Genomic DNA, 26,622 nt, shown 5'->3' with positions numbered 1-26,622 from the left:
CATTTGACAAATATTCTCAGAAAAATCTATGTTTATATAAATGTACTCGAGTGATATATTTAATATAGAGGATGATTCCCTAAGCATACATATCGCTTCTATTTTTCTTTTGGTAATTAGTTTATTTGATTTCTAATATTTGACATTTTTAAACATACATAATTAAGCAATATTTTTCAAATACTAAGATTTTTTTTATATCATTTATGGAGTTTCTTCTACTTCTCTGGCGTTTCCATGATAAATTATATCATTATATACCTTTAGCAGTTATTTTATACTGAATTAAATTTATGTTTATTTGTGGTGTCCTAATACTATACACATTTTCAAACAGGCAAATAATAAACACCACCGTTCTATATAGGATTAATATTACTTATTATACACATTTTTTAATCTTTTATTATTATTAACCATTATTATGATTATGATGGTTGTGTACTTAATTTTTACTGTATATAGTGTATACATTTACATATCATTTTTTGTATCGTTAAATTTCAATATTTTACTGCTTCAATATACACGATGCTTTTATCCTTTAATAATGTATTTATAGTATTTACACAAACTTTAATTTTTGTATTCTTTTAGAATATCTATTTCATAATTTTTCAAATCTTGTTTTAGATATTTACATTTATATACAATTTAAAAAGTGTATAATACACATTCTTTCTTTTAAATGAGAACCACCTTTATTACATTAATTGAGAAGGAACTGACTTTTTTAAAAAAAAAGTGAATATATATATATCTTAATCCGAAATTAAACGAAAAGTATCAAAGAGTTGGTAGATAACACTTGTTAAATAATATATGTTTAACTGAAGTACCATTTGAAAATATAGTCTTTAATTCTTTAAGTATACATTACATTTTTAAAATAAGAATTTGAGTAAATTTATTGTTAAACATGGTAAAAGAGGGACAAGCATGTTTAGTGAATCATTCTGTATAATTAAGTGTATAGGTACTGGAATATTATTAAAGTATAACGATAATGTATGTAAATGTATACACCATACGGCATACAGTAAACATTAAACACACATAAAATAACCAAAAATACTTGTTTAATAATGATAATATTATAACACTTTTAGCCCTGTTATCTACTAAACAAGTAATAACTTACACTCATCCTTTATTATTATTTGCATATTTGAACACACGTAACGTTTAAACACTATGAATAAATATAAATTTAAGTTAATAAGAAATAATCACTTGATAATATACGTATAATATAATTTATCATAATAACATAGAAATTTATCAAATATTATAAACAGACAAACAGTCAATGCAATTTATAGTTTGTATAAATAGCATAGGGCTTTATAAAGATGTTAATGAAATTTTTATTAAATCAAAAAGAACTACACATAGTCATATAGAATATTATAGTGAAATATTAAAAAATCTAAGCCACTTATTAATACTTGATAGTTTGAATAGAAAGCTTTTGCATTTTAATACACCTACATAATAACATGAAAACTTGTTATATAAATAATTACATCACAATACGCTTGGAAAATACTAGAATGCTACTGATGGTTTAAATACTTGAATGGTTTTAAAATGTTTTGAGTATTTTCATTTTTCGAATGTTCAAATATTAATAATAAAATGATAATCATGAACATTATGTTTATTATTAGGAAATTGAATTTTTTATTTTACTCGAGTTTCTAAGCTGAAAATAATTGGAACAGGTGTTTTCTTCTGTGAACATAAGACGATTAAAAGTGATGAAGCCATAATATAAGCCACCAGAAATTAAAAAACGAAATTGATATCTGTTTGGTTCATAATAATATAAAAATAATTAAAAAAAGCTATTATACATTACTATACCTACATTATACTTTATACATAATATGGTATATTGGAAATCCATCCACCCGAAATGAATATTACTTGGAATTTGGATGGACTTGCATTAAACATTGTCGTATTGAGTATTGACCGATGATGGTATACCGCCTACCTCTGTTAAAGCGTACTATACCAGAGGTCATTTTAGAATATAAAATGCGTTATTATAAAAAATCATACATTCATTTTTTTTTTTTTATGAAGTCTTCATTTCGCTGTATTTTATAGAAAACACTATCGTAAAATCTAAATAAACATAAACATCATCGCTATACAAACACAAGCTGACGTTAATCGCATTACTGAGAATTCGAATTTAGTTGGTAGAACGTATTTTACTATTAATAAATCCTGACCGGATTATTTAGCAACATTTTTTCCCCATCAATACAGAGGTGTTATTTTGCTGACACATCATTCGCGGTACGTCATTTACCCGTTCACCCTTTTAGCCTATAATCATATTATTCATATTACTATTAATTATTCAATATGACGATATGTATATGATGTACAATATACAACATGTGTGATATCTGTCGAGTCATAAATACAAAAGGTTTAAGATTTAATCGGTAACCGTAACAACACTACCATCATGAATCATCTGTAAATATATATATATATATATATATTATGATACATGAAGGTACCATTATAATATATAATCAATACTATCCTCCACAGACATATATTAACACTGATAATTTTTTTTTTTGTTATAACCTTTAATAACATAAAAATTCTAGTGTTCTATTTTTGATAAATGTTTTAGGCAGACGACTATATTGATTAAAATTATTTTTCTTTTTTTAATAATTATAGAAAATATAAAAAGTAGCTAGATGGTAGGTACACATTAATTATAATTACATAATACATTTATACATCAAACGTATTAAACTTACATTTTTTTTTAACGACAACTGTTTTATTATTATCTCTGAATAGACTTATTTTTATTTTTATTTTTGACTTAAAATTAACTGAATATGAGGAATCCATATTTTAAATTTTATGAGATAAATTATTAAATATTATGTTTTCATATGATATATTCTTATAATTTTGCATTCTCGACTAAATTATACAAGACAAAAAAATGTACTAACCGAAAGTGACGAGTTTCATTGAATGATTTACAATGTTCGTTTGATTGGCCAGTTGACAAGTATATACACCGTGGTCAGACGACGTCAAACTCCGCGTGTATATGGTTTGATTAGCGCTTTCGGGATTCAATATGAAACTAGAGACGTCACCAGGCCACGGGTAGGGACGATTATCCTTGAACCTGTAAAAATAAAAAAGTAGGTATGTAAAAAATATTAAAAACCATTATTTTTTGTGTTTATTTAAGGGTGTATTGATTTATTCAGTTATTTTTTAAAATTACAACTGTTTCAGAAATTCTAATATAATAATAATCTTTTTATATAGTACCTACTGAACATGTTATTAAGTTAATCCTAAGCAGCTACAATAAAGTTCAAGCAAAAGTTTATTGGTTTGTCACCGCTTTTAATAACATCGAATAAATATGAAACCCTAAGAAGTTTAACAAGTTATTAATTTGAACACACTTCCGTGAAAAACAAAATTCAGTTTTCAGTGAAGCAAAGGCTTCGTTGATTGTAAACAAGAAGAAATTGCAAGAAAAACAAGTAGTTGGAAAATCAACGTGAGTTTTGACACGACAAAGTCCCTCTCAGGGACCAAATAATAAAAAAAAAAGTGATCACAGCTTTCGACTATGCTAGCAAGTTGAAAATTAGTTTTTCCTCTAGTCTACCGGTTTTCTTGCTTAATGGCCAATTAGCAATAAAGTAATAAGAAAACGTTAACGATTTGTTTTCTCTTCTTTATATTTTTATAATTTCAATCGTATTATAAACGACGCTGACAAATTCGTTACAACGGTTACCCACAATATCCGATCGTCGTAATAAACGATAGGAAATACCTAAACTGCGAAACCGGTCGTTATGTTTTATGCTAGATGACGTGCACGCAAAAACAACAATAATATATTATTATAAAAGTGGTACACCGTACACGATACAGTGGCGATTGAGACGTACGGCACATCGTCTCGTGCTGCTATAGAGCGATCACCGCCGCCGCGACAAAGCCAGATCGAACCAGTTCGCCCCGAGATATTCGCAGAAACCGCCGCCGTCATCGAACACGTCGTGTACGTAACATTATACCTATCGGCTATCGCTCGCGTTTAGGTCATTGAATTTGATGGATTGTATACATCACGGTCTGAGTGTCACATGGTGTTTACACGGCGCAGCATGAAGTGCAATAGCGTGTGATGTTATATGAGAAAAAACCAAAAGACAATATGGCGAAAAAAATTAATGTAATATTATTGTTTTGATAACAACAACAATAAATTACGGAATTAAATAAAAAATTGTCAACCGTGAGTTTTCAAGTATAAACATGCGCTCGTTAAAGATGAATTACAGCTATAAGGTACACAATTATTCGTCGAGCATTGCAAAAAATAAACAAAAGAAAACCTACATTTTAAACATCATTACAAGAATTGTTTATATATTGTACAAGAAATATATACTATCAATAATTATTAATGGTTTATATTGCATATATATTTTGTATAAAATAAGAATAATAATAAAAAAAATCAAAGCTAAATATATCTTATAGCACCCAATGACTAATTTAACTGTAGATCAATTCCTATACTGACATATAGTAACATATTAGTAAAATCGTGTGGAAGTCCAGTGAGTCCACTTGAATTCCACAAAAGAATTTTTATACTATCTATCTACCAATATGTGTATAAGCTATTAATTATAATTCATAAGATATACAATATACATTATACATATTATGCTGTGTTGCACTACTGTAGCACAAGTGCAACAATAGTTTTCTAAAAGCCAATAGTAATATTTTTTTTCTGCATCATTTTATTACATAAAAAAATGACAATTAACGGGACATGGACCCACGTGCAAGTTTTGCTATATAACAATTACTAGAACGAAGATCGTTCAACTTAATAGCTTGTATCTCCTCTCTAATTTATTTCGTTACTCTATTCAACGGGTGCCATCGCACTCACGGGCTCGTCAATCAATGTCAGTCATATTATAAATAATATTTTTTCTTTTTACATTCTAGTCTGATAATATTATAATGGACGGAAATGAGGGAGGTATGTATACACTAACATCATGCATGCACATAATCAATTTTTTTAAATCGGTTTCGCGGTACTGCATCCTCGTTTAATGTGTAAATGTCAGATGAGTACAGGCTACAGCTAAATATAGAAAAATAATACAATAATAACCATGGAATAAGTGAAGGGCGAAAAACCTTAAAAATGATTAATTACGTTCAAATATAAAAAAAAATCAACATTCCAATAACGAAATAAAACTATAGACTTTAATACAGCTCTCAAATTATTTATCATTGCTTTCAAATTTAAAATAATAATACCTACCTACATTACTATCATGACTCATGATTCGTAATATTTTGAAGTGAGTTTATATGGACGTGAATAACCTAACCAGTGGACCAAATGTATTAACTGGGACATAAATTATTCGTTTTTATAATATATGCATGTATATTGCCTAGAAATTAGAATACTTAAGAATACTGAATGCCTGTGTTCTGTAGTACTAACGACCAAATTTTTATTTTGAGTGTCTGATTAACAAATAGACAGCAAACCATTTCATCTAATGCCCTTAAGTGGCTTTATTTATTAATTGATGTAAATATATATATTTTCCGTTTTACACGCTAGAAAAGTAAATTTGTTCGTATTTAACAAAATGTACACAGCAATTTTACTTTTTTCTTTAGTTTCTTTATAGATACTTAGAAGAGGCAATTTGAGTAATTTTAATTTATGTTAATTTAATACAATACACTTAAAACTTTTCGGTTTTTGCCATTTATTTAGTCGATTTAAAAAGTTTTATATTAATAATTACACCAGAAGTAAAATATAAAGTTTTAGAAATACAAATTGCACGAACTATGTTTTCCATTTATTTAAATAATATTTTAAGTACTATTTTATTATAAAGTTATTACCAATATACATTCCCATTGCACAGTAATATAAAATAAAAATAAAATATATTTTAAAGATTATTGGTATAAATATAAATATAACTAAAAATTGAATGAACATTTTTATATTTTAACATGATAATTAATATTATTTAAATGTATTAATTAAAAAAAAAAAACAATAATAATAGAACTATATTTTGACACCTCAACATAAATTAGATTTAGATCAATTTTTTAATTTCTTATAAATATATTTAATATTTATATATATACTTAATCAACAAATGTCCAAGTACAGTTAAAATCAGGTCTTCTATTTTTTTTTTTTTTACTTTTTTGAATTTAATAAATACATAAAATTAAAAAGAATAGTTGGTATTAATACAAACACTCAAACACACATATGCACAGGTGCCGAAAATCTTAGATAATATTTATCTTCTTTTGCATTATTGTTCAGTAAAATACAGTATGTATGTATAAATGTTAATTCATGCATTTTGCAAATCAATAGTTTTTATCTGCATTTGTATACATATGGGTTTAAAAATTAAGTTTTTTAAAAAAAATAAAACCTTCAGAAATTGATAGAATAGTTAAACATTTACAATACAATAAAAATGCATCAGGTTAATTACCCGTAACAGCGTATATAAATGTACATTCTCACACATAATGTTGACTAGTAAATGTACGGTTGTATAATATACGAGTTGGCCATGATACCGGGAACGACGTCATAGTATACAATACACATTGTGTATTATTAATGCCTAAGAGAGTTCGCTAATTATTGTCATAGTTGCACATAAACGTCGGACCGGCGAACGAGGCAGATGGATCGAAGGGGTAGGTATAAATGACAGCTGCGGGCTAAAGAAACTCCACATCGCATTTGTAATGTAATATATATATATGTGTGTGTTTAAAAACTACAAATAACAAAGTCGTAACGTGTATAGTAGGTATACTCGAAAAAAGCGCACTCGAGTTTAAGATTTTTCAAAGGGAACAATATAAATTGGTTTCCTATTTCTAATTTGAATCTTTAATCAACGAACAGATTATTTGTAACAATAAAAAATATTAATTGTTCCAGAAATTTAATATAAATTATAATTCTGTATGTGACAAAATTAAACACGGAGATTAACGCGATTACTATTACTGTGCGACGTTTAACAATATTAGCTCAGGCGTATTCGGTTCGCTTTATATTATAAATTATAATAATAGGTACCTGTTGTATTTTTAATCTTAAATTTGAGTAATAGTTAATTTTTTTATAGTTCATTAAAATAAGACTTAAAAAATAAATTAGAAACAGATAAATAGAAATTGTATAATAGTGGGATAATATATTATTACGATATTCAACTAGATTTGTAGAAATATAGAATAAAATGTATACATTATACCACATTAATGCAATGTGTCAGATATTTGTCACAATCGTTTTATTATGTATACAGAGTACACCTATTGTATTGGATAAACGAGCGATTAATGTTTATATATATATACACACGTTCTCCGACGGGCAATTGAAAGGTATTGAAAAAGTAGAACGTTTAAATCACGTGGAAAATATCTAGACAATAAATCCATAAAAAAAAGAATTTGCTCACTGGAGGAGACGCTAAACACGACAGTCGATCAACTTGTTTTCCGATTGTTTTTTTTTCTGTTGTACCCATATTGGGCTCGTCGGAATTGCATAGACGTTTGATGTCGAATAAAGTTTTTTTTGCGTTTTAATACCTGTTCCGACAGACTCACAGACTTAATAAAACACAATAAACAGACACTCGAGTATTCAGCCAGTAGTGTCGTGGTGGTCAGAATGATGTTTTTTTATAGGTTTGAAAAAAAAATGCACACAGAAATTATTTTTACATTGATTTTTTTTTATTGATGGTAGGTTTACGTCGTGGGTGGTATCTGCCTTCCGGATTTCATTCAATATTTTAAGTAATGTTGTACCCTAGTACCTCCCTACCAATAGTAGATAGATGACTGATTCATCTACAGTCTACAGATTATAACGATAAAAATTATGACTCATTTTAAAAGTAAATGTACTTTGTATAGTTGGTGTTAAAAAACGCGCACAACAAGTTAATCAAAAATCTCACTTATCATTTTAGTGGTTATCTCGGGCTTGACTCCTAAGAATATGAGAAATAATATGAAATAAATTTAATTTAGCAAATTCATGTGTAAAAGTATATAATGCCAACAAATTGTACAGTGTAAGCAAAAATAAATAGGTATTTTACTGTTACATAAATAGTGTCCACTAGTTCAATACCTAATACTCTTTACCTACTCCCGGAAAAGTATTGACATTAAAAACAAATCATTAACTTTTAATTTACCTACTTATCTATTTTTTCAAAATCATATAGAATATAAATACAAGTTAAAAGTAATAACAATCATTTTAAAATACATAAGATATAAAGTGATTTTAAACGGTAAACAAATATGCAATCAAATAATATTTATTTTAAACAAAATAATAAGACAAATATTAATTGTGTATTGGACATTGGTCACTAATTAACTAAATAAAAGTCATTTTCTAAAAATAAATATAATTGACATATAATTAACAATTTTAATGGACCCATATAATTCAATAATTTTAAAATATTATAATATATACGTAAAAATAATTAAAGAATAAAAAATCCCGAGTTAAAATATTCTTTAAAATTTTTTTGTTGTTTTCTTCGCAGAACACGACATTTTTTATCATATTTTAGTCATAAACACATTATACTGCAATGGTTTAAAAATCTTTTCGTATAATTTGTTGATGGGTGAGCTGGTAGGGCCGTAGTGTAGGGGTCACATAATATTATTATGATAGTCTACTGTCTACAGATAACACACTTAAGCTTATATAAGTACTTACTAGTTATTACTACTCAGGAGTTAGGTTGACATGTCACATGTCACATCAAATTAATTTAGATTAAAAATGTTAATCATTTATTCATAAATATTATATTACCTATATATGATATTGTGATCTAGACAACGAACTTGATTTTTCAAACACCCCAGATGTACGCTGAATATTGAATATACATTATGCTAATTATTTTATTATTGTATAATATGCTTAAAAATATATTAATAATTTTAGTCAATTATAAATTTACAATGATTTGATTTTTTAGATAAATTATTCTGAAATTTAAATTATTATTCATTGATATAATATATTTAATAAAATAACATGTGAGATATTTATTAGTTCACTAATGTCAGGAAGGTTGTAAAAATATATAGTATAATTATTGTTGTTATAAGTTAGACATTAATACCTTTTTTATCTTTATTTAAGTTACATTGTTTCAAGCCTATTAAACGGCGTGACCATAACACGATAGGTCGTAAAATATAAAATCTGACAAACAATAAATGCATGAACATAAAAAAAAAATGTATACTATTCATAAGATTTTGGTTTGATATTAAGTTATTTATAGCTGTATACATATTACAAAATATTGTAAATATTATATACAAATACTATGCATCATATACGGTCTAGTTTTTATATATTTAGATTTTACAAATTACAATGATTCCTATAGTTATTATTCTGACTTTATTTTGATATATTTTGAAAAACATTTAAATTAAATTTGGGTTGGCAGCGGTGGTCAGAAGAATTTATCATATAATGCATCACCGTGTGACTGATTTTTAATATGCTCTTTGATCATTTATAGCATAATTAATGGATTATAAATTCATTAATTAAAAACATAAATTGAAAAGTTAATCAATATAGGAAAAATGTATGTCATAAAATAGAACAATAAATACATTTTAATGGGTGTCTATTTTAGATTATGAGAAGTGATGAACATATTGGTTTTGCAACAATGTATTTTTTACTTATTTATTTTTGTACCTATCATCATTTTTTGGAGCAAGAACGCTTCAACCTCCAACTTCGACGTTTTGATTCTGGTATATTGGATTCAGCTTTGAAGAGGCAAAAGTAAACAATTCTCAGTATACTTTTCAATTGAATTAGGAAAAAAACTAGAATATTTACAGAAAAAGATTTTTTGACAAAATCACTTTTGATTTTTGTCGTAATTCTAAAAATAGTAACTGTAGGTAATTGAATCTTTCACCAAATACTTAAAATGGTCTTTTTTTAATGTATGATAAAATTGCTGTTTGTGACAAAAGTAAATTAAAAATTGAATTAAAAGTCACTCCTATTTTGTTCAAACAAATAGAGAATAACCTAAAATATCAAAAATGCATATGCAATTTTAACGACACTATATTTTCCTACGTAATCTATAATGATTTCTCCTCAAACGATTTTGATATTTTGTTGTCATTCAAAAAACAATATTTTAGAATTTTTTTGTTTTAACTTTAAATTGATAATACAAATTTTTTGACTCGGCCAAAAGACTTACATATATTGTAAGACATATATTTTTTTTTCAAAAAAATTTCCATTTTCATCGCGAATATTTAGCAGAAATGGTAGGCGGGCGTAGTTGGGTTTATAATAAATTATTTATTGACCCGGTATAATATGACAAAAGTATCATTTTCTATATCATTCCATCCATTATAATAAGCATTATTATACAATAAGAATACCTTAATACAACGTATGTGTAATATGTATTATTATTTAGTTTCATCGGAAGCCACGTCTATAAGTTTTATACCTGTGAACGAATATGCCAAACACAAATTATTCTGGGAAAATAGTTAGAAATATAATAATATTTCAGTCATTTTATATATGTTGTTTATAAATATAAAAACGTAGTATAGGTATATTATATTATATAAGCCAACAAAATTCATTTTTAATATTAAATTTAATATTTTTTGTAAAAGAAATATAAAAGACGTATACGTTGTAGCAATACATATATGTATGAAAAATTCTCTTAACACTATCAAATAAAGTTCATGATATGAGTTAAATCGATAACATAAATTACTATAATGTAAATTAAATAATATTTAACTTCTAGAATTAAATTAATAATAATACGTTGTCTACGTCTTACAAAGTTACTAATATACAACGATGAAAATTTGTTTAGCAAAATTAATTTAGTGTGAATTAACCACTATATTATATTATTTAAAGTAAGTAAAAAGTATATTATCTTTGTAGTGTGTAATTTAAATATTGGATTTTAGTAATTTTACAATATTAAAAATACAATTTATATGCTAGTCATGAATAAGCTAGTTGGCTTAGGTACATAAAAAAATACAATTTAAAAATTTACGCTTAAAAATTCCTCTTAACTTGTTTACACGAAATTAATTTCAGTGATTTAAATATAATTATTGACATATGTGTGTGTGAGAGGGACGTTAAAAAAATAAATAGAGACGTTTTATACTCAACAAATGTATGATTAGTTTCAAACAATTTCTTTCTAAAATCATGGGTTTTATTAGCGTAAATAGCTTATGTGCGAACACCTAACTCCTAAGATATTAAAAAAAATTGGTATACTTCATTAAATACCTTTAAGTACCTACTAATTTCCACTTAGCATTCAATAAATAATTATTTTAAAAATTCCAGTTCAAGAAAAACTTAAAAAAATAGTTATAAAGAGACCTTATATAATACATATTTTGTGTTTAAAAATAAATTACAAAAATGTTGAATTATATTTTTTCTAACTCTACAAGGCCATAATTGTAAATCCCGGGGGTTCAGAGTTTCAAAATTCTTTTAAAAAGTAAAAATATGTAAGTAATAAATATATTGGATGAAAGATAATATGCGTAAGGAGTACTGTTATAGAACATTTTTGATCCCCTGCCCGCTAAAATTTGTTTTTAGTTACAACCTTATAACTTTAGTCCAAACAATAATGTAAATTAAACACATTCCAAGTACACAAAATTGTTTCAAAATACCTGCAAGTTTTTTTTTCCATTGAAATCTAAGAAATTAATATCAAAAGTTAGTATACAATAACAGAAATTCCCAGTTAAAAAAATTGATATTAAACTTTAAGAAACACGTTATACAATACAGATGTATTAACATACATACACTGCACATTGAATTAAATACTTACAGGCTACAGTTGAATAACTAAAATATTATACTGATTATATTCTAATAAGTATACTATATACAATATACTTATATAATATATGTCCACATGAAATATTGATTATAGAGATATAATTTACATAAAGCATATACTCTTATGGCAAATGATTGTATATATCGCAATAATATTATGTCAGATAAACTTATTTTAATATATAATTAATAAACATGTATATAAAATTAATAAGAAGGTGATGTCAACAAAAATGTTGCTCTTGATATTTTTTTTTAATAAAAAGTACAATTTTAATAGTAACTAGAAGCAGTAATTAAAGGCTAAAACAATTTTGTCCCAAGCGTTTGAAAATTAAAAACTTAAACCATACCAAACCTAACCATACCTATCATAACATTATATTAATTAGTAATATGCTTTTCATGTTTAAATGTCCGTTGGTATAATATTCTATACATAAATATAAAGGTATTATTCATTTATATTTAATTTTCCGATAACAGAACTATTAAATTATTTAAATTTTGTATTATTTTATATTATAATGTTTTTAATAAAATTATTCCATAATATATAAATCATTAAATTCATTCTTAGGTAATTGCCTCCTACTAGGTACCAGGCATCACAATATATATAAATATAATTTTAAAACATTTAGAAATTAGCATATTTAGTATTTAGGTATCTAATTGGTACATACAAAACATTATAGTAATAACTATAATAATTAACCTAACGTATATCATTATAAATTTATAATAATATGTAAATACTCAATTAACAATACTAATCAATAATTGTGGTGTATCTAAATAGAAATAAAAATATCAAGAAAAAACAAACCATATATATATATATATATATATGTATGTATAAATATTATGGAGTGTACTCAGTGGCGTCATTTGTGGGATGCAAGGGTGTACAAATGCATCCCATGAACGAAATTATTGTTATTTGTTTTATACTATAATTTCTATAAAATGATCTACATTTATACAAAAAGTGTGTTGAAAAATATTCGTGGGATGACTTGGCTATGCGAGTGGCTGGTATTCTTTAGATTTTCAATATTGGTTTTACATCCCATGAAAAAATGTGAAATTATGCTTCTTAGCGTACTGTTAAAATTATTGTATAAAACAGCAACAAGGCATACAATTTATTAATAATAAATATGTATAGTTGTAGACTGTACTGGATATTCACTGTAATTCATATAGTTAAATAAATTTAATAAGAAATTATTTTGTTAAGCTTTTATGCAGTAAATTCCATACAATCAAGCAAATACCACGAGACACATCCATATTATATTTTGAGAATTAAAATAAATCTTTACCTGTGCTGTTGATATTTAAAATTGTTGTTTTTCTACTAGTGATAGAACATTATTCTGATCACAGGTTAAAAAAACAATAAATTTTATTCAATATACTTTTTATATTTTATTAGACAAAGATAAACAGGATGTAAATGCCATAATAATATGTTCTTTAATTTATATGTCAAAGTAATTAAAAATAATATTATTTATAATTTGAATATTTCTTATTTAATGCATACTACAGTATTACACTGGGGACCAAAAAGTTCTGACAGACTTCATACGATTACTTTAGACTTTATATTCCGAGTTCTGGTTAATAATTTAGGTTTTTGATTTAAATGAGTATACGTTGTCAGAACTTGTCTAAACCTATATTGTGTTGTTCGATAAACGTGTAAAGGAAATCCGATTTCCGAATATTGTACACGCATGTGAGTATAATATATGTATATTTTTTTACGTATTGATTGTATTGCAAATACACGGAATTTCATGAAGGTAACGTCGTACAAGAATAATATACAAGAAAAGAATAAAGGCCATCATTTTTTCCGAGAACAATATTGAATATACAATGGAGCGCCGAGAAAATAGCTACGTATATAAAATATAGCACTCCGTATTTCTCTTTTGCAGGGTAGTTGAAAATAATAATGGACGATTATTATTTCAGCGTACCTACCAAGAAGCCATGGGTACAATGCAAGACGCCACTGCGCCACTATCGCGAACGTAAAAAAAATAAAACAACAATATCATCGATGTCCATTCATACCGTCCGTTTCGCTTAAATATATATATAAGGTCAGTCCACGTGCACTGGAAATTAAAACTGTGCGAAACGGTGTCCGTTGTTAGTAGTGTTTATACACCTATGACTGAAATACGTATCGATCAATACAATACACAGTAAAACCTCGATAAGACGGAATCGCTTGGAACCATGCAATTTTTCTGTGTAACAGGGTTTCCGTTTTGACGAGGTTCAAAAGAATTAAATTTGAAAAAAAGCACCAAAGAAATTTTTCGTAAAGGTTTCCGTTTTGCTGAAGTTCCGTCTTATCGGGATTTTACTGGTATAATCAATATAACTGGATTTACAAAGTCTAGTTTTGATTTTTCAATTACTTCTATTTAATATGTATATATTATATTAATAAATTGGCAATTGCGTTCTAGGTGTATATCACCTCACAAGTGTCGAACTTTACCGGAGGTCATAGGCATAATTAGGGGAAAGGGCATGGGGGCTACAGCCTCTTTAGAATTTTTGGGTAAATATGTGTGCTTATAAACATATTATTAACTTTATTTTTGCTTACAATATAAAAAAAATAATGTTTTATCTTTAAATATAAACGAATAATCATTCAAGTGAGTTGCAAGAACATCAATCAAAACAATCAATAATAATCTAATTATAAAAAATTTGCCATAAAACATTTTTAGGAATATAGCCCCGAGCCCCCTTAACTTAAAGGACTAGTTACGCGCCAATGCCGGAGATACGTAATATTGCAATGTAAATATACATCTCTCACGATCGTCTCAACAGCTTCCGGTATAGGTACACGATGACAATAATAATCGTATATACTATTATATATATATATATATATATATATATATATATATATATATATATATATATATAGGGTGTTTTTGAAAATCAGTTATTGAAAAGTAAAACTTTTTAAATTTTATGAAAATTAGGTATACTTAAAATACTTTTTTTAAATACAAACATTGATATAACAAAATTAACATTAAAATTGAATAAGTAAATAACCATGCAAAAACAAAAGTATTTCGGGGAGGGTGTTTGAACACCCAAAACACCCCCCTGTGTACCGTCTCTGATAATAATTGCAGAAAATCGACATGAAGGAGTGGGTTCTATTATTAGACGGGCGTAGATAATACATGTACCATGCGATTTTGACCGGGGGGCAGGTGAGGGTGGATGATACGGAGCAAAACTTAATGTGGACAATATCATTATAATTCATAATGGTATACTCGCGGGATGCTCACCACTCGAGACTGAGATACCGCTCGCCGCAACAGTGAAGCGTCTTGAACGAGTTGAGGGGCCCGTACTCGGTGGCGCTGAGTTCCTTGGTGAACCGAACGCCGGAGTACTGTCGCTGTGCGTCATCGACTTCCGGGAACAAGTTTTCGTCGCAGTACGCGGCGGATCCGCCTCGGACCACGGACGCGGCGGCCAACAACAGCCGAAGTAGCAGCAGCACAGGACGACGGGCGACGAACATTTTCGTAAAAGAAAAAATTTAAAAAAACTTCCAATGACCGCGGCGGATAGTAGTGCGGGAGATGGGAAAAAGCCGCGACGTGACGTTTCTCAAACGGTCATGTTTCGCGTGTACTGAACTGAACTCGCGACACACGGCAGGGCGCTTACGACGATTTTGCGGGAGCGCAAGATGCGAATGAACGGGCGACGAGCGCCGGACCACACGACCGTACTGCTAAACACCGCGCTGGTGACTGACTGGCGAGCGGCGACTGATCATAGGTCTTTCCGCTGTCGTATAGTAGCCGTAGACTCCGTCGTGGAGCAGTCGGCGCGCGATCACACTAAAACCGCTCTCCGATTCCGCTCTCTCACTCACTGCCTCCCCACCGACAGTCGCTTGCCGGTAGGTAACTACGGGTGATCACGCTTGAAGAGGCGGGTATCCGTCGGCCGGGTTGCGCGCGCGCGCGGGACATTATGTTCTGCCGCCGCCGAAGCCGCCGACGCCGCCGTCCACCAAACAATACGCGAACACACATTTTGTATTTTTATTTTTTACCGAGAATCAACCTCCTGCCCACTCATCATACTTGTCCCACGTTGCTGACACCGCCTAGCGATCGTCGGTATGTGTGTACAACTTGTTGCCACCGCACGAGCAACAAAGGGTTTTTTTGAATTAAGCTCAGGGGGCCGTTGGTTAAAAGCCCACAATCGTACCACCGCTACAGCATAATATAGTTATTAATCTGTTAAGACAAAAAAACACTGATTATTATATCGGTTATGAGAATTACATTTATTAATCGAGTATCGACCGGTAAAATTTAAAAAAAAACGCATAGTTATTGATTGTGGTCACTGTGGGTTAAGAGTTTAAGACAAATACATTTTTCACTTTTTTATAAGATGAATATTTTCTAATTATATATAATACTATATATTCTATATTGTTTCTAGAAATTATAATATCTTTACTTCTTATTTTATATTTACTTAAATTGCGCATCGTCTTTCGATTTTTGTTTTAGTTTTAAATTCTTAAAGATTATTTTTTTGAAAATGTTGATGCGCATAACAATTTTATACGCTGTTAATAAATTACAACGGTTTGTTTCATAAGATAAGTTACTTAATACAAATTTTATGGGAAAAGAGGGCGGTTTATTATTCGTTTCTTATATTATAAACAGTATTTATATAAACAATATGACTGAATCAACTCTTTGTAGTTAATACGTTACAATACAATGTAGTATAATTGACTCTCTAGGGATAGCAAATATGATGACTGGTGAATGTTTCTGAGAAATGAAGAGAATAATATTGTTGTACATACTATAATATAATAGCATTATACTCCTGAACAGAGTTGTATATCGATCCCGACTACTATAAAATTGGTTGAAGGAAACGGGTGAGATCTAAATTATATCTGAAGACAGTTTATTTAAAGTTCAAAACCAACTTATAACTAAACTAGACCTAAACATATACATAAAGTCTTTGTAATTTGAATTCTATTAAATATATATTAAGCCGTACTATTAAAATGGATTCTCTAAATAATTTGATTCAAATTCTAAAACAAACTGAACTAATGTCACAATAATGCGATTCAATGGTGTACCCTCGTGATATACATGAACATACTTAACCATATTATCAAGTAATTAATATTAAACTTAATTTAAGAATATTACTCCGAGACTATGTAACTGAGTATAAAATGAATAATGAATATTATATATCTTTATTAAACATATAAACTAAAATCAAATAATTAGGACTAGTATAGTAGTATGTCCTATATTATAGACATGCTGTCAAGTATATCAACATTATAAAAATATGAGTTATATAATTAGTTATTTTTTAGGTATAGTCCTCGATGGCTTGATAAGGATTTTAAAAATATAATATTATCGTAAATTATAATTTCAACATTAGATGAAATTATTTTATGTAAAAATTATCATGAATGCATTTATGTATTTATGTAGAGATATTAATATAGTTACTGTTTACGTGATATTTTGTATTTGAATATGAATTATAAATACAATTGTGGCGTAACGTTGGTTTTATAGTGTATATAATATAATAATAAAAAAAAATCGCAGTCTACTATACACAAGTAGACTAATGCTGGTCAGTTATTATCATACAACTATAAGTATTTTTTATTTTACGGTAGACGATTTTTTGAGTCAAACAGTGTGACAATGTATAACGACATGGATTTTGACGTGGCCGTTAACGATATTTCCAATCAGATGGTTGTGATACACGATCCCGAGTTGGCACTGACTATAGAAAAATGGGTGTTGAAGTTGACTGCGGAGAACCGAGGGGCGAACGAGCTCAAGTATCTGCAACTGTTGCAATACATGATGGCCCAAGGGCGGATTAACGGACCGTTCGTGAAGGATCCGCCGCCGGGTCCTCTAGTGTCGTTGAGCCGGTATGTAAATCCTTGCAGCGGTCACGGCCGTTACAGTGGCGGACCCGAGTGCTGGCAGACGAGCAACTGCAGCAGGGGCGCTCAGACGAGATACGAGGAAGATGACGGCGACTACGAATACGAGGACATCGAAAATCAGATGAACAACGACGAAACGACGGTAGACCACGACGCCGTCGGAGACTCGCAGGACAACGACGGGGAACTGCAGGTGCCACGCTCGGAGGATGTTAGCCTGAACGACGGAGGGGTGCAAGCGAAACGCGATGGTCATTTGGCGGGTGGTGGCGGAGGTGAGTGTCGTAGCGGTGGCGAGAAGAGTGCCCCTAAAAAAAATCCGTTCGCCAAACTGTGCAACCCGTGCTTGGACAATTTCGGACAGCACTTGCTAAAGAAGCGCCCGGGACCAATGGACGCGGCTTATAGGGATTTGCTAGGAGACTGCGTGTTGCCCGTGTTCACGGAAGCGGAACAGAAGACCGTCGGTCCGGAACTTTTGCGGGTTTTGGAGGACGTCGACGACTCCACTACGTTACAAGAATTTTACTTCCAGGTGGGTGGATATAATATATGCGTATACGCGTTGGGTAAACCCGACCTACGCAGTCATCGTATAGTTTTGTTTTTCCTTTGAACCGTAGCTTAGAGAGAATGGTATATACCGCGGTATGCAAACAATTAGTCTCCGGATAATTAGTCCCCGTCATAATCTTACACTAGGAAAATTAGTCCCTGGCTTAAAAGTCAAATACAAAATATTTTTTTATCATAAAACGTTCTTTAAAATGTTTTTTCAATAATATAATACTTTTAGAATAACCTTGCATTTAATTTTTAAGCTTTGAAGCAATATAAAATTTAAACAAATCATGTATTTTTAACAACAAAATCTAAAGCATTTAATAATAAATTTAAAAATATTGTTAGAATTAAACATCCAAATATTAAATATTTATAATTTTATTGAATCGATACAAATAATTAATTCAACAACAATGATATCGTTGACAAAAAATAATGATGTTTTTTTTGAATAATTTTTTGAAACTTTTAAGCGACAAGGAAAAAAACACTGTTTTTATTTGTAATAATTTTGATAATAACTTTTCAAAAGATGATCTTTCGAGATTTTCATAAATTGTAATTATTATGTTACACTTAAATTATTTTTTTATTCGACTATTATAATATTATTTATTAATTTATTATTATATTATTATGTTCATTTTTATTTTTTTTAAAACAAATAACTATTATTATATTCTAAAAGTATTATATTATTGAAAATACATTTTAAATAATGTTTAATGATAAAAAAATATTTTGTATTTAACTTTTAAGCCGGGGACTAATTGTCCGAGTATAAAATTATGACGGGAACCAATTGTCCGCATACGATATTTTTTCGTGAAGACCAATTGTCCTAGATCCATGTATACCAGTTGGTGGAAAACTTTGCTCAAGTCTCACGTATTATAATTTATACTGTTGTCAATTGCAATAACTGAAGATGAATTAAGCCTCTGACCTTATCGCTTTGATTTATCGAAACACTGCAAAAACTATGTAGCGATGCGTGAATATCGATTGGCCTAAATTTCTATTCCCAGTATACGATAAAAATTGTTAATGCGATCGGCGGAGCGTTAAATCCTCAAAAGCGCATACGGAGCTTTTTCCACTAAGATAAATTAAAAATATTACGCATCGTTTATTTTTTCAATTAATACGACTACCCTTGGCGAGGGAGGTTCGTAAATGAAGTTCAGGCTTTGTTTTAATCACACGCGACGGCATTTCGATTCGAAATGTATCAGTAAACCGCTTATCAAACATTATTCTATCGATCGTTATTAATTCGCTTCAGTTGCTATATGCGAATGTTTATTTATTCAGTCGTTTAAAATTTGTTGAATTTTAATTTTAATACTTTGTTACAATATTTTAACTTTAAAGTTAAGTATGCAAGTATGCTTGTAATTTGTTTACAAGTATAATATAAATGAATACCGAGTGTTGATCAGTTCTGAATTGTTTTTACATAAATGTAAATGGCCTTTTCATAAATATGCTATAATAATATAAATAATTTGCAGTTAATAGCAATAATATAATTAACAACAGTATGTCAGATAGATATTTATTTCCAGTTACGTACTTGTAGATTTGTGTGTTGCGCATATATTACGTATGTACATAATACATAAAAGAAACGAGAATTAATTGATACATCGCTATTTATAATTACGAGTACAAAATATATCAGTATGCAATAAACATATAGAAATATCATTATTACCATATACTACATATTATTATGTACAATATGTATAATAAAATGAATAAGATAAAATAATAACTAATAAATTAAATTAAATTATTATAAAACTAGGTAGTAGGTACAATAATAATAATATGTTAATAGCATTAAATCATTCGATTATTTACGATTCATTACAATTATTCAATTAAAGCATCTTCATCCTTTTTTTTTATTAAAAACGACTGAAAATAATAATTAATAAATACCTAGGATATTTTCAATACGTTCGATTTTAAAATGGTAGGTTATCGCTTTGCTATAGATAAGGTGTCGAGTAAGTAACTATTATGGATGTGTTCTATTGGAATTTAATGGTATATCAAAGTATACGAAAAACGATACTGAGCGGAAATGGTCTGTCAACCTATAATAATACTAAGTATATTTTATGATATAATTTTTTTTTTTTTTTTTTGATAATGATAAAGCTATTTATTTTACTTTTTATAATACGGTAGAATGATATAATGTTTTCTTACATAATGTAATATATATTATTTAATTATTTCAAAAATATATATTTTTAGACTTATAGTATTATAGTTTATACTGTATTATAAACATTTATATAACTTGAAATTTTATTTAATTTTTCTATAAATGCCATAAAACACGAAAATTGATTTATAATATAAATATAAATTATTCTAAAATAAATTAAAAATGTCATTACGCTTAATAAAATCCATAATATAATATACATGACAGTTTTAAGTTTCTACGAATAATGTTTTAAAATAATATCTAAATAATTAACATCGTTATTTTTCGTTTAAAAAAATAATTAATTCCGTCGAAATTTGAGCTTAAAATACCTATGAAAAATAATTGTTTTTAAACATTTTGATTTTATGGTTTCAGTAACTACTTATGGGGAATCCCATTTTTCCCTAATTTTTGATTTTATAAACATAGTTACTTTGTGGAGTTCAAATTATATTGTTCATACAAATAATTATTATCCAATTAATGACTATTGAAAACTAACAAATATATTCATTCTTCATCATTGTCAAACATTTCATATACGTAAAAAAATGGTGATAAAAATTTTAAGTAATCCGACCCAATCACCCATGCAAACTAAATTTGCGTATGAATTGAAAACATAATAAAATAATTTTTGGAATCAAAACACTATGTCAACAAGTATCTACATTTTTGTCTTTTATAAAATATTTTTGACGTTCATAAATTGACATTAAACATTTTGATTTAGATATCGCGTTAAATATTGTACAGTAGCGTAATTACAGTGGTTCGTGGAGTCCGATCCCTCTCCCAATTAATATTTTATGGATTTAACCACATTCAATTTTGTATTTGTACGTGATTAAAAAAAATATTTATTTTTTATTTTAATATTATATTATGTATTATACATGGCTATCAATATAGCCATAGTTGATATTACGAGGATTAAGATTTCTGGAAAAAGGGTTTTCCAAATAAAACTATAAAATCCCAGCTTTTTTCTGGGAAAATTGAAAAGTTTATCGAAAAAATAGTTTTATAGATTTATGGAAAAAAACATAATCTATACTTATAATTAAAATATTAATTAAGAATTTACAAATAAATAAACACTAATACACAATTACAGTATTTTTAGAACAATAATTAAATGTATATCCGTGTTCATACGAAATTTTATTGCAAACGACAGCAAAATATTAGCTAATATGCTAAAATTCTATTTTATACTTTAATACCTAGCATTTTTTTTTCCAATTTATCAATTTTTTACGCTGAAAACAGTAAATATTTTAATCAATGTTCAGATTTAATTTGAAGCTAAAACAGTTTCAAGATAGTAGCATTAGTCAGTAATTTTATTTATAGGTTATAATATTATAGTTTAATTAATAACTAATTATTTTTTTAACTTAAAATAACGTTTTTTTCTTCAACTTTTTTATCTATGATTTATTTTTATACTTTTAAGTTATTAAGCCGTTAACATATTTTTGTAATTTTCCAATAACTAGATTTATTCAAACATTTTTAGTAATATTTTCTAATTTTTCAAAATTGTTTGGATCTGCACGAAAAAAGAAACTATGCCATGAATGTTAAATAAAGCTTTTATGATTTTCATTTATGTATATTTAAATTTTAAATATGATTAATTATCAAGGTTTATAGATAATAATACAAATAATCTATATTAAATCTTGATTAATTGTTACAAAATTGTTGTAGGCACATATTAATATATTATTATTATTTTTTTTTAATTATATAAATTAAATTCATATCTATAGAATTAATTGCCTATACATTACCCCTTAAAATGACCCATTTGCAGGTGCCTTATTCGACTGTTTAATCCTCATAATACGAGATGCATTTATAATATTGAAAGTGTACACAATATGTGATATACACTATACATATTACACATCACCAAATTAATCGCCAAACATGTTTGCCCTCTTTTTATTTTATAATAAATTTATTGCATTTTTTAGTAGGTAAGGTGTATATACACAAATTATATCACATCATTTTTGTCTTTCTATTTGTAAGATAATACTGAATCACCTAACATAAAACTGCAAAAATTCGTCCATCACTTGCTTAAAATTATACTCAGTTTGAATGAATATTATATTTGTATCATTTTATGTTTTTAATTACATTTTTTATGCCATTTATTAGGGAGTTCTGAGTAGCATTCCAAATTTCTTGCTCTTTATTTTTTTTTTATTTCCACAAGCAATTAATTTTTATTTTTAATGTTGATACACAAAAACAAAACTCTTAGAACTCGACTAGCGTTTTCTAATTTTTTGATTTAATATCCATAATAATATGTTTAAACATAGGAGTATGATAATTTAGAAATATTATAATAACTATAATAATACATAGACAATTAGATATCCTATACATTTTTAATTGTTCGAGTATAATATTAATTAGACTAAATACATAAAATATTTTATGTTTTATGTATAACTATTATTAAGGATTATTATTATTTGTATTACATAAAATGTAACAACTCAGAAACTACTTATAGTTGAACTGTTATTTAATTACATAAATTATAGTTCTTATTAATATATATACCACCATTGCAGGATACTTTTTGAATAATATAAATACCCGAGTAGGTAACTAAAAATATAGTGTTTATAATAAACTTAAAAATAAGTATCCAAAAAATGTCAAAAGTCTGCAGAATTTAAATAAATGCATCGATAAAGGATAAAATATGGAGTGAGCACTGAGCATGTTTGGTGAATCATCAGTCATCCCGGCCATCCCGCTATAATATAAAATAATTATTATGTATGTCGTATGTATATAATAATAATATACAATATACGTACTGAACTGCGCAGCAGGGACTAAAATTGTGCGTAGTACGAAATTAAAAAGTGTATAATGGCCATTGTATATATCTTCATTTTATTTTTGACTGATTGATTCATATATATTAATACATTTTGAAATATTTTGTACAAATATCTTTTCTGTACAAGTACGACACATAATATTATGTAACAGGTAAAAGTCGAAATCGGATAAACGTCAGAAATGCCCAGGCAAAACCGTAGTGACTTTTATCACAAGATTTTATTGCGATTATTAATGACCACACGTCGTAGTCAATTTATTGTTGTTAACGTGTTTTATCTACTTAACTCAAATTTTAGATACACAGAACACACTTTATCATCTAATTGGTGTAATATTGTAGACGGGCGTATAATAACTATATTATAATTAATCATGTATATTAGCACCTCAAAAACATTTTTTTGTCATTTTTTATAATTAAATGATTTTAATATATTAATATCATACCTTATATACGATTGTATTTTCATTATTATTTATATTATATATTTAATTATATTTCAACAATAGTCATAGTATTTATATTTAATATTAGAGAATTTGAGACACTACGGTTTTGCCCGATGAATAAGTTCGGTCACAACTAGGTTTGTCCGGGCAAAAATTGAAACATGACATTTTGTTCAAGTATCGTAGGTAGTTCGTTTTTTACCTGGGCATTTCCGAGGTTGACCGGATATGTACTAACTGTTAACTGTATGTACGTATACACAGGACCGGACTGGGCAGGCGGGATATCGCGGGGGTTTCCCGATGGGTGTATAGGACGCTTGTACTCACAGCGACTTTTTTTTAGGTTTATCGGTTAAGGCTCATCCTGTCGACAGACTTTGTATTAACCAATTTTTAGTTTTTTTTTAATTTTTAATAATATTAAATGTTCAAATTCTCAAAATAATATAGGTACAATCATTTTATACGAAAATATATGTTTTTAGCATTGTTTTTATAGGTATACCTAAGTGGGCTGATTTTTTTGATATTCCTGATAGAAATTTTTGACCCAGTCCGGCACTTCGGCCGTGCGTATATATATTAATAATACGTACTATGTACATATTGTTCACAAAGAAACTTTGACCAATTGATGTGTTTATGTGTATGGTTTAAATATACATTTCGATGGGCTTGGCGAGAGGTGGAGGAGGACAGAGCCCTTGTACTTAATGCAAATCGTGTAACATAAAAAAAAAAAATGTACATTTTAGTGTCTGTGTCTGCTGCGCAGGTGTCACTGTACACGTGCGACCGGGGAGCGCTGATGATGAAGCTGTCGGACGGCATGGTGGACGACTTTAGAACGTTCGTGTCGGACGTGTTCGAGAGCCGCACGGAACACATCAGCGACGGTTTGGCGAAGGAGCAGATGGCGCTGTGCGAGAAATACGCGTACCTGTACGACCGAACGCTGAACCGGGCCACGGTGGCTTTAGACTTCCTGCGGGAAGCCATGCCGGTGTTTAGCTGGCACAAGTACCAGGCGGAACCGGACGAGTATTTGAAGCGAATGATAATGCGACGGGCCGCAATTGTGGCCGCATCGTCCGGGGTCATGTCCACGGCTGCGGACGGCGACGGACGTCCGGCCGCGCGTGCTACCGCTCCGGTCACCGACGACGACATCGCCGCCGCGGCCGCTGTGGACGACGACGACGGGGCACAGCAGTCGGCCATCAAGAAGCTGCTGTACAGGCTCAACTGGCTGCGGACCGAAGTTAGCCGGGTGGACTGCGAGGGGCAGCGGCTGTACGAACAGCACAGCGAACTGACCACCAGCCTGGCCGACTTCAACCGCCGTCTTTCCGACACTCAGTGCCGATCGGCCGGCGACATCGACCGTCACAAAAACGAACTCACCGTGCTCCGCCAGCGGTCGGCCGACCAGACGGCCATCATCGACCGGCTCATGGAGACCATACAGTTGACCATGCAAGACAAACAGCCAACGTCGGCTTGTTAACGTAGTATACCCTCTGTGCCACTGGCAAAGGCAGAAATAGAGAGGGACTTGGATGGCTGAGCCCCAATCCGCCAATATTGCATTAGCCCCCCCCCCAACATTAAAAAAAAATATATATAATTTTTAATAATTTTTGGATCTTTTTCGCATTTTTATTTTATACATTTGAGGATCAATAAGCAATTTTTTTTTTATAATTTGCAATAATTTTGTTTATAAAAGGAAATCATTGAAAATCATAGATTATATTATAAACAACCACACTAGCTATAAGCGGTAATATAATACCATAAATATGACTGATTATCATTATTTACAGTCAACAACAAAATATTATATCTTAGATTTTTTTGTTTTATCATCTAAGATACTATCTATTTTAAATTGTCCGTTTATTTAAATCATGTTATTTTACTACTAAAATAATATATTATACTACCTTAGTAGTATTACTATATTGATTACTATATCAGTTGCTATAGTTATCGCACGACGTGTCATGTGGCTTATTATTCATTACCTACCTATGAATTTACAAATTTTCTGAACGATGGGATAAAGTGGCACAATGTTTTGTATATTTTTTTAAATTCAGAGTAATCTATTTAATTTAAATTAATAAAACTTGGAATTTTATACGTATATATATATAATTCTTCATGAGAAAAATCGTGCTTTATCATATTGTCATGTAAGTGGAATCGATTAAATTAATTTCGATAAGACTGAAAAATAATCAAAATAATGAGAATGGGACGAATGGGCCACATCATCTTAACAAGTTCACTTCACGTCTTCACCCTGTCGTACGTGTTTCTTATTTATGATATATATTTCCAAATTTATAACAA

The 26,622-nt window shown here is 28.9% G+C and overlaps 2 protein-coding genes across 2 annotated transcripts in view; one reads left to right on the top strand and one right to left on the bottom strand.

Annotated features, from left to right (window-relative positions):
• LOC113556587 overlaps window positions 1-15,941 on the bottom strand; it is a 35,856-nt gene extending 19,915 nt beyond the window's left edge. Inside the window, exons 1-2 of the mRNA XM_026961630.1 lie at window positions 15,433-15,941; window positions 3,000-3,181 (exon numbers count right to left, since the gene is read on the bottom strand). Coding sequence (XP_026817431.1) covers window positions 3,000-3,181; window positions 15,433-15,671 — 421 coding nt within the window. The 5' untranslated portion in view covers window positions 15,672-15,941. The remainder of the gene's footprint in view (window positions 1-2,999; window positions 3,182-15,432) is intronic.
• Window positions 15,942-17,880: 1,939 nt separating this feature from the next.
• On the top strand, window positions 17,881-25,771 carry LOC113559273. The gene is made up of 2 exons (XM_026964935.1): window positions 17,881-18,672; window positions 25,040-25,771. The coding sequence occupies exons 1-2, from the start codon at window positions 17,881-17,883 to the stop codon at window positions 25,769-25,771; spliced, it is 1,524 nt and encodes a 507-aa protein (XP_026820736.1).
• The last annotated feature ends 851 nt before the right edge of the window (window positions 25,772-26,622 follow it).

The sequence above is a fragment of the Rhopalosiphum maidis genome, chromosome 4 (assembly GCF_003676215.2).
Source record: "Rhopalosiphum maidis isolate BTI-1 chromosome 4, ASM367621v3, whole genome shotgun sequence".
In the NCBI taxonomy this organism is placed as follows: Eukaryota; Metazoa; Arthropoda; class Insecta; order Hemiptera; family Aphididae; genus Rhopalosiphum; species Rhopalosiphum maidis.
Note: the sequence above shows the minus strand (reverse complement) of the source record. Positions and strands in the feature narration are given on the sequence as shown.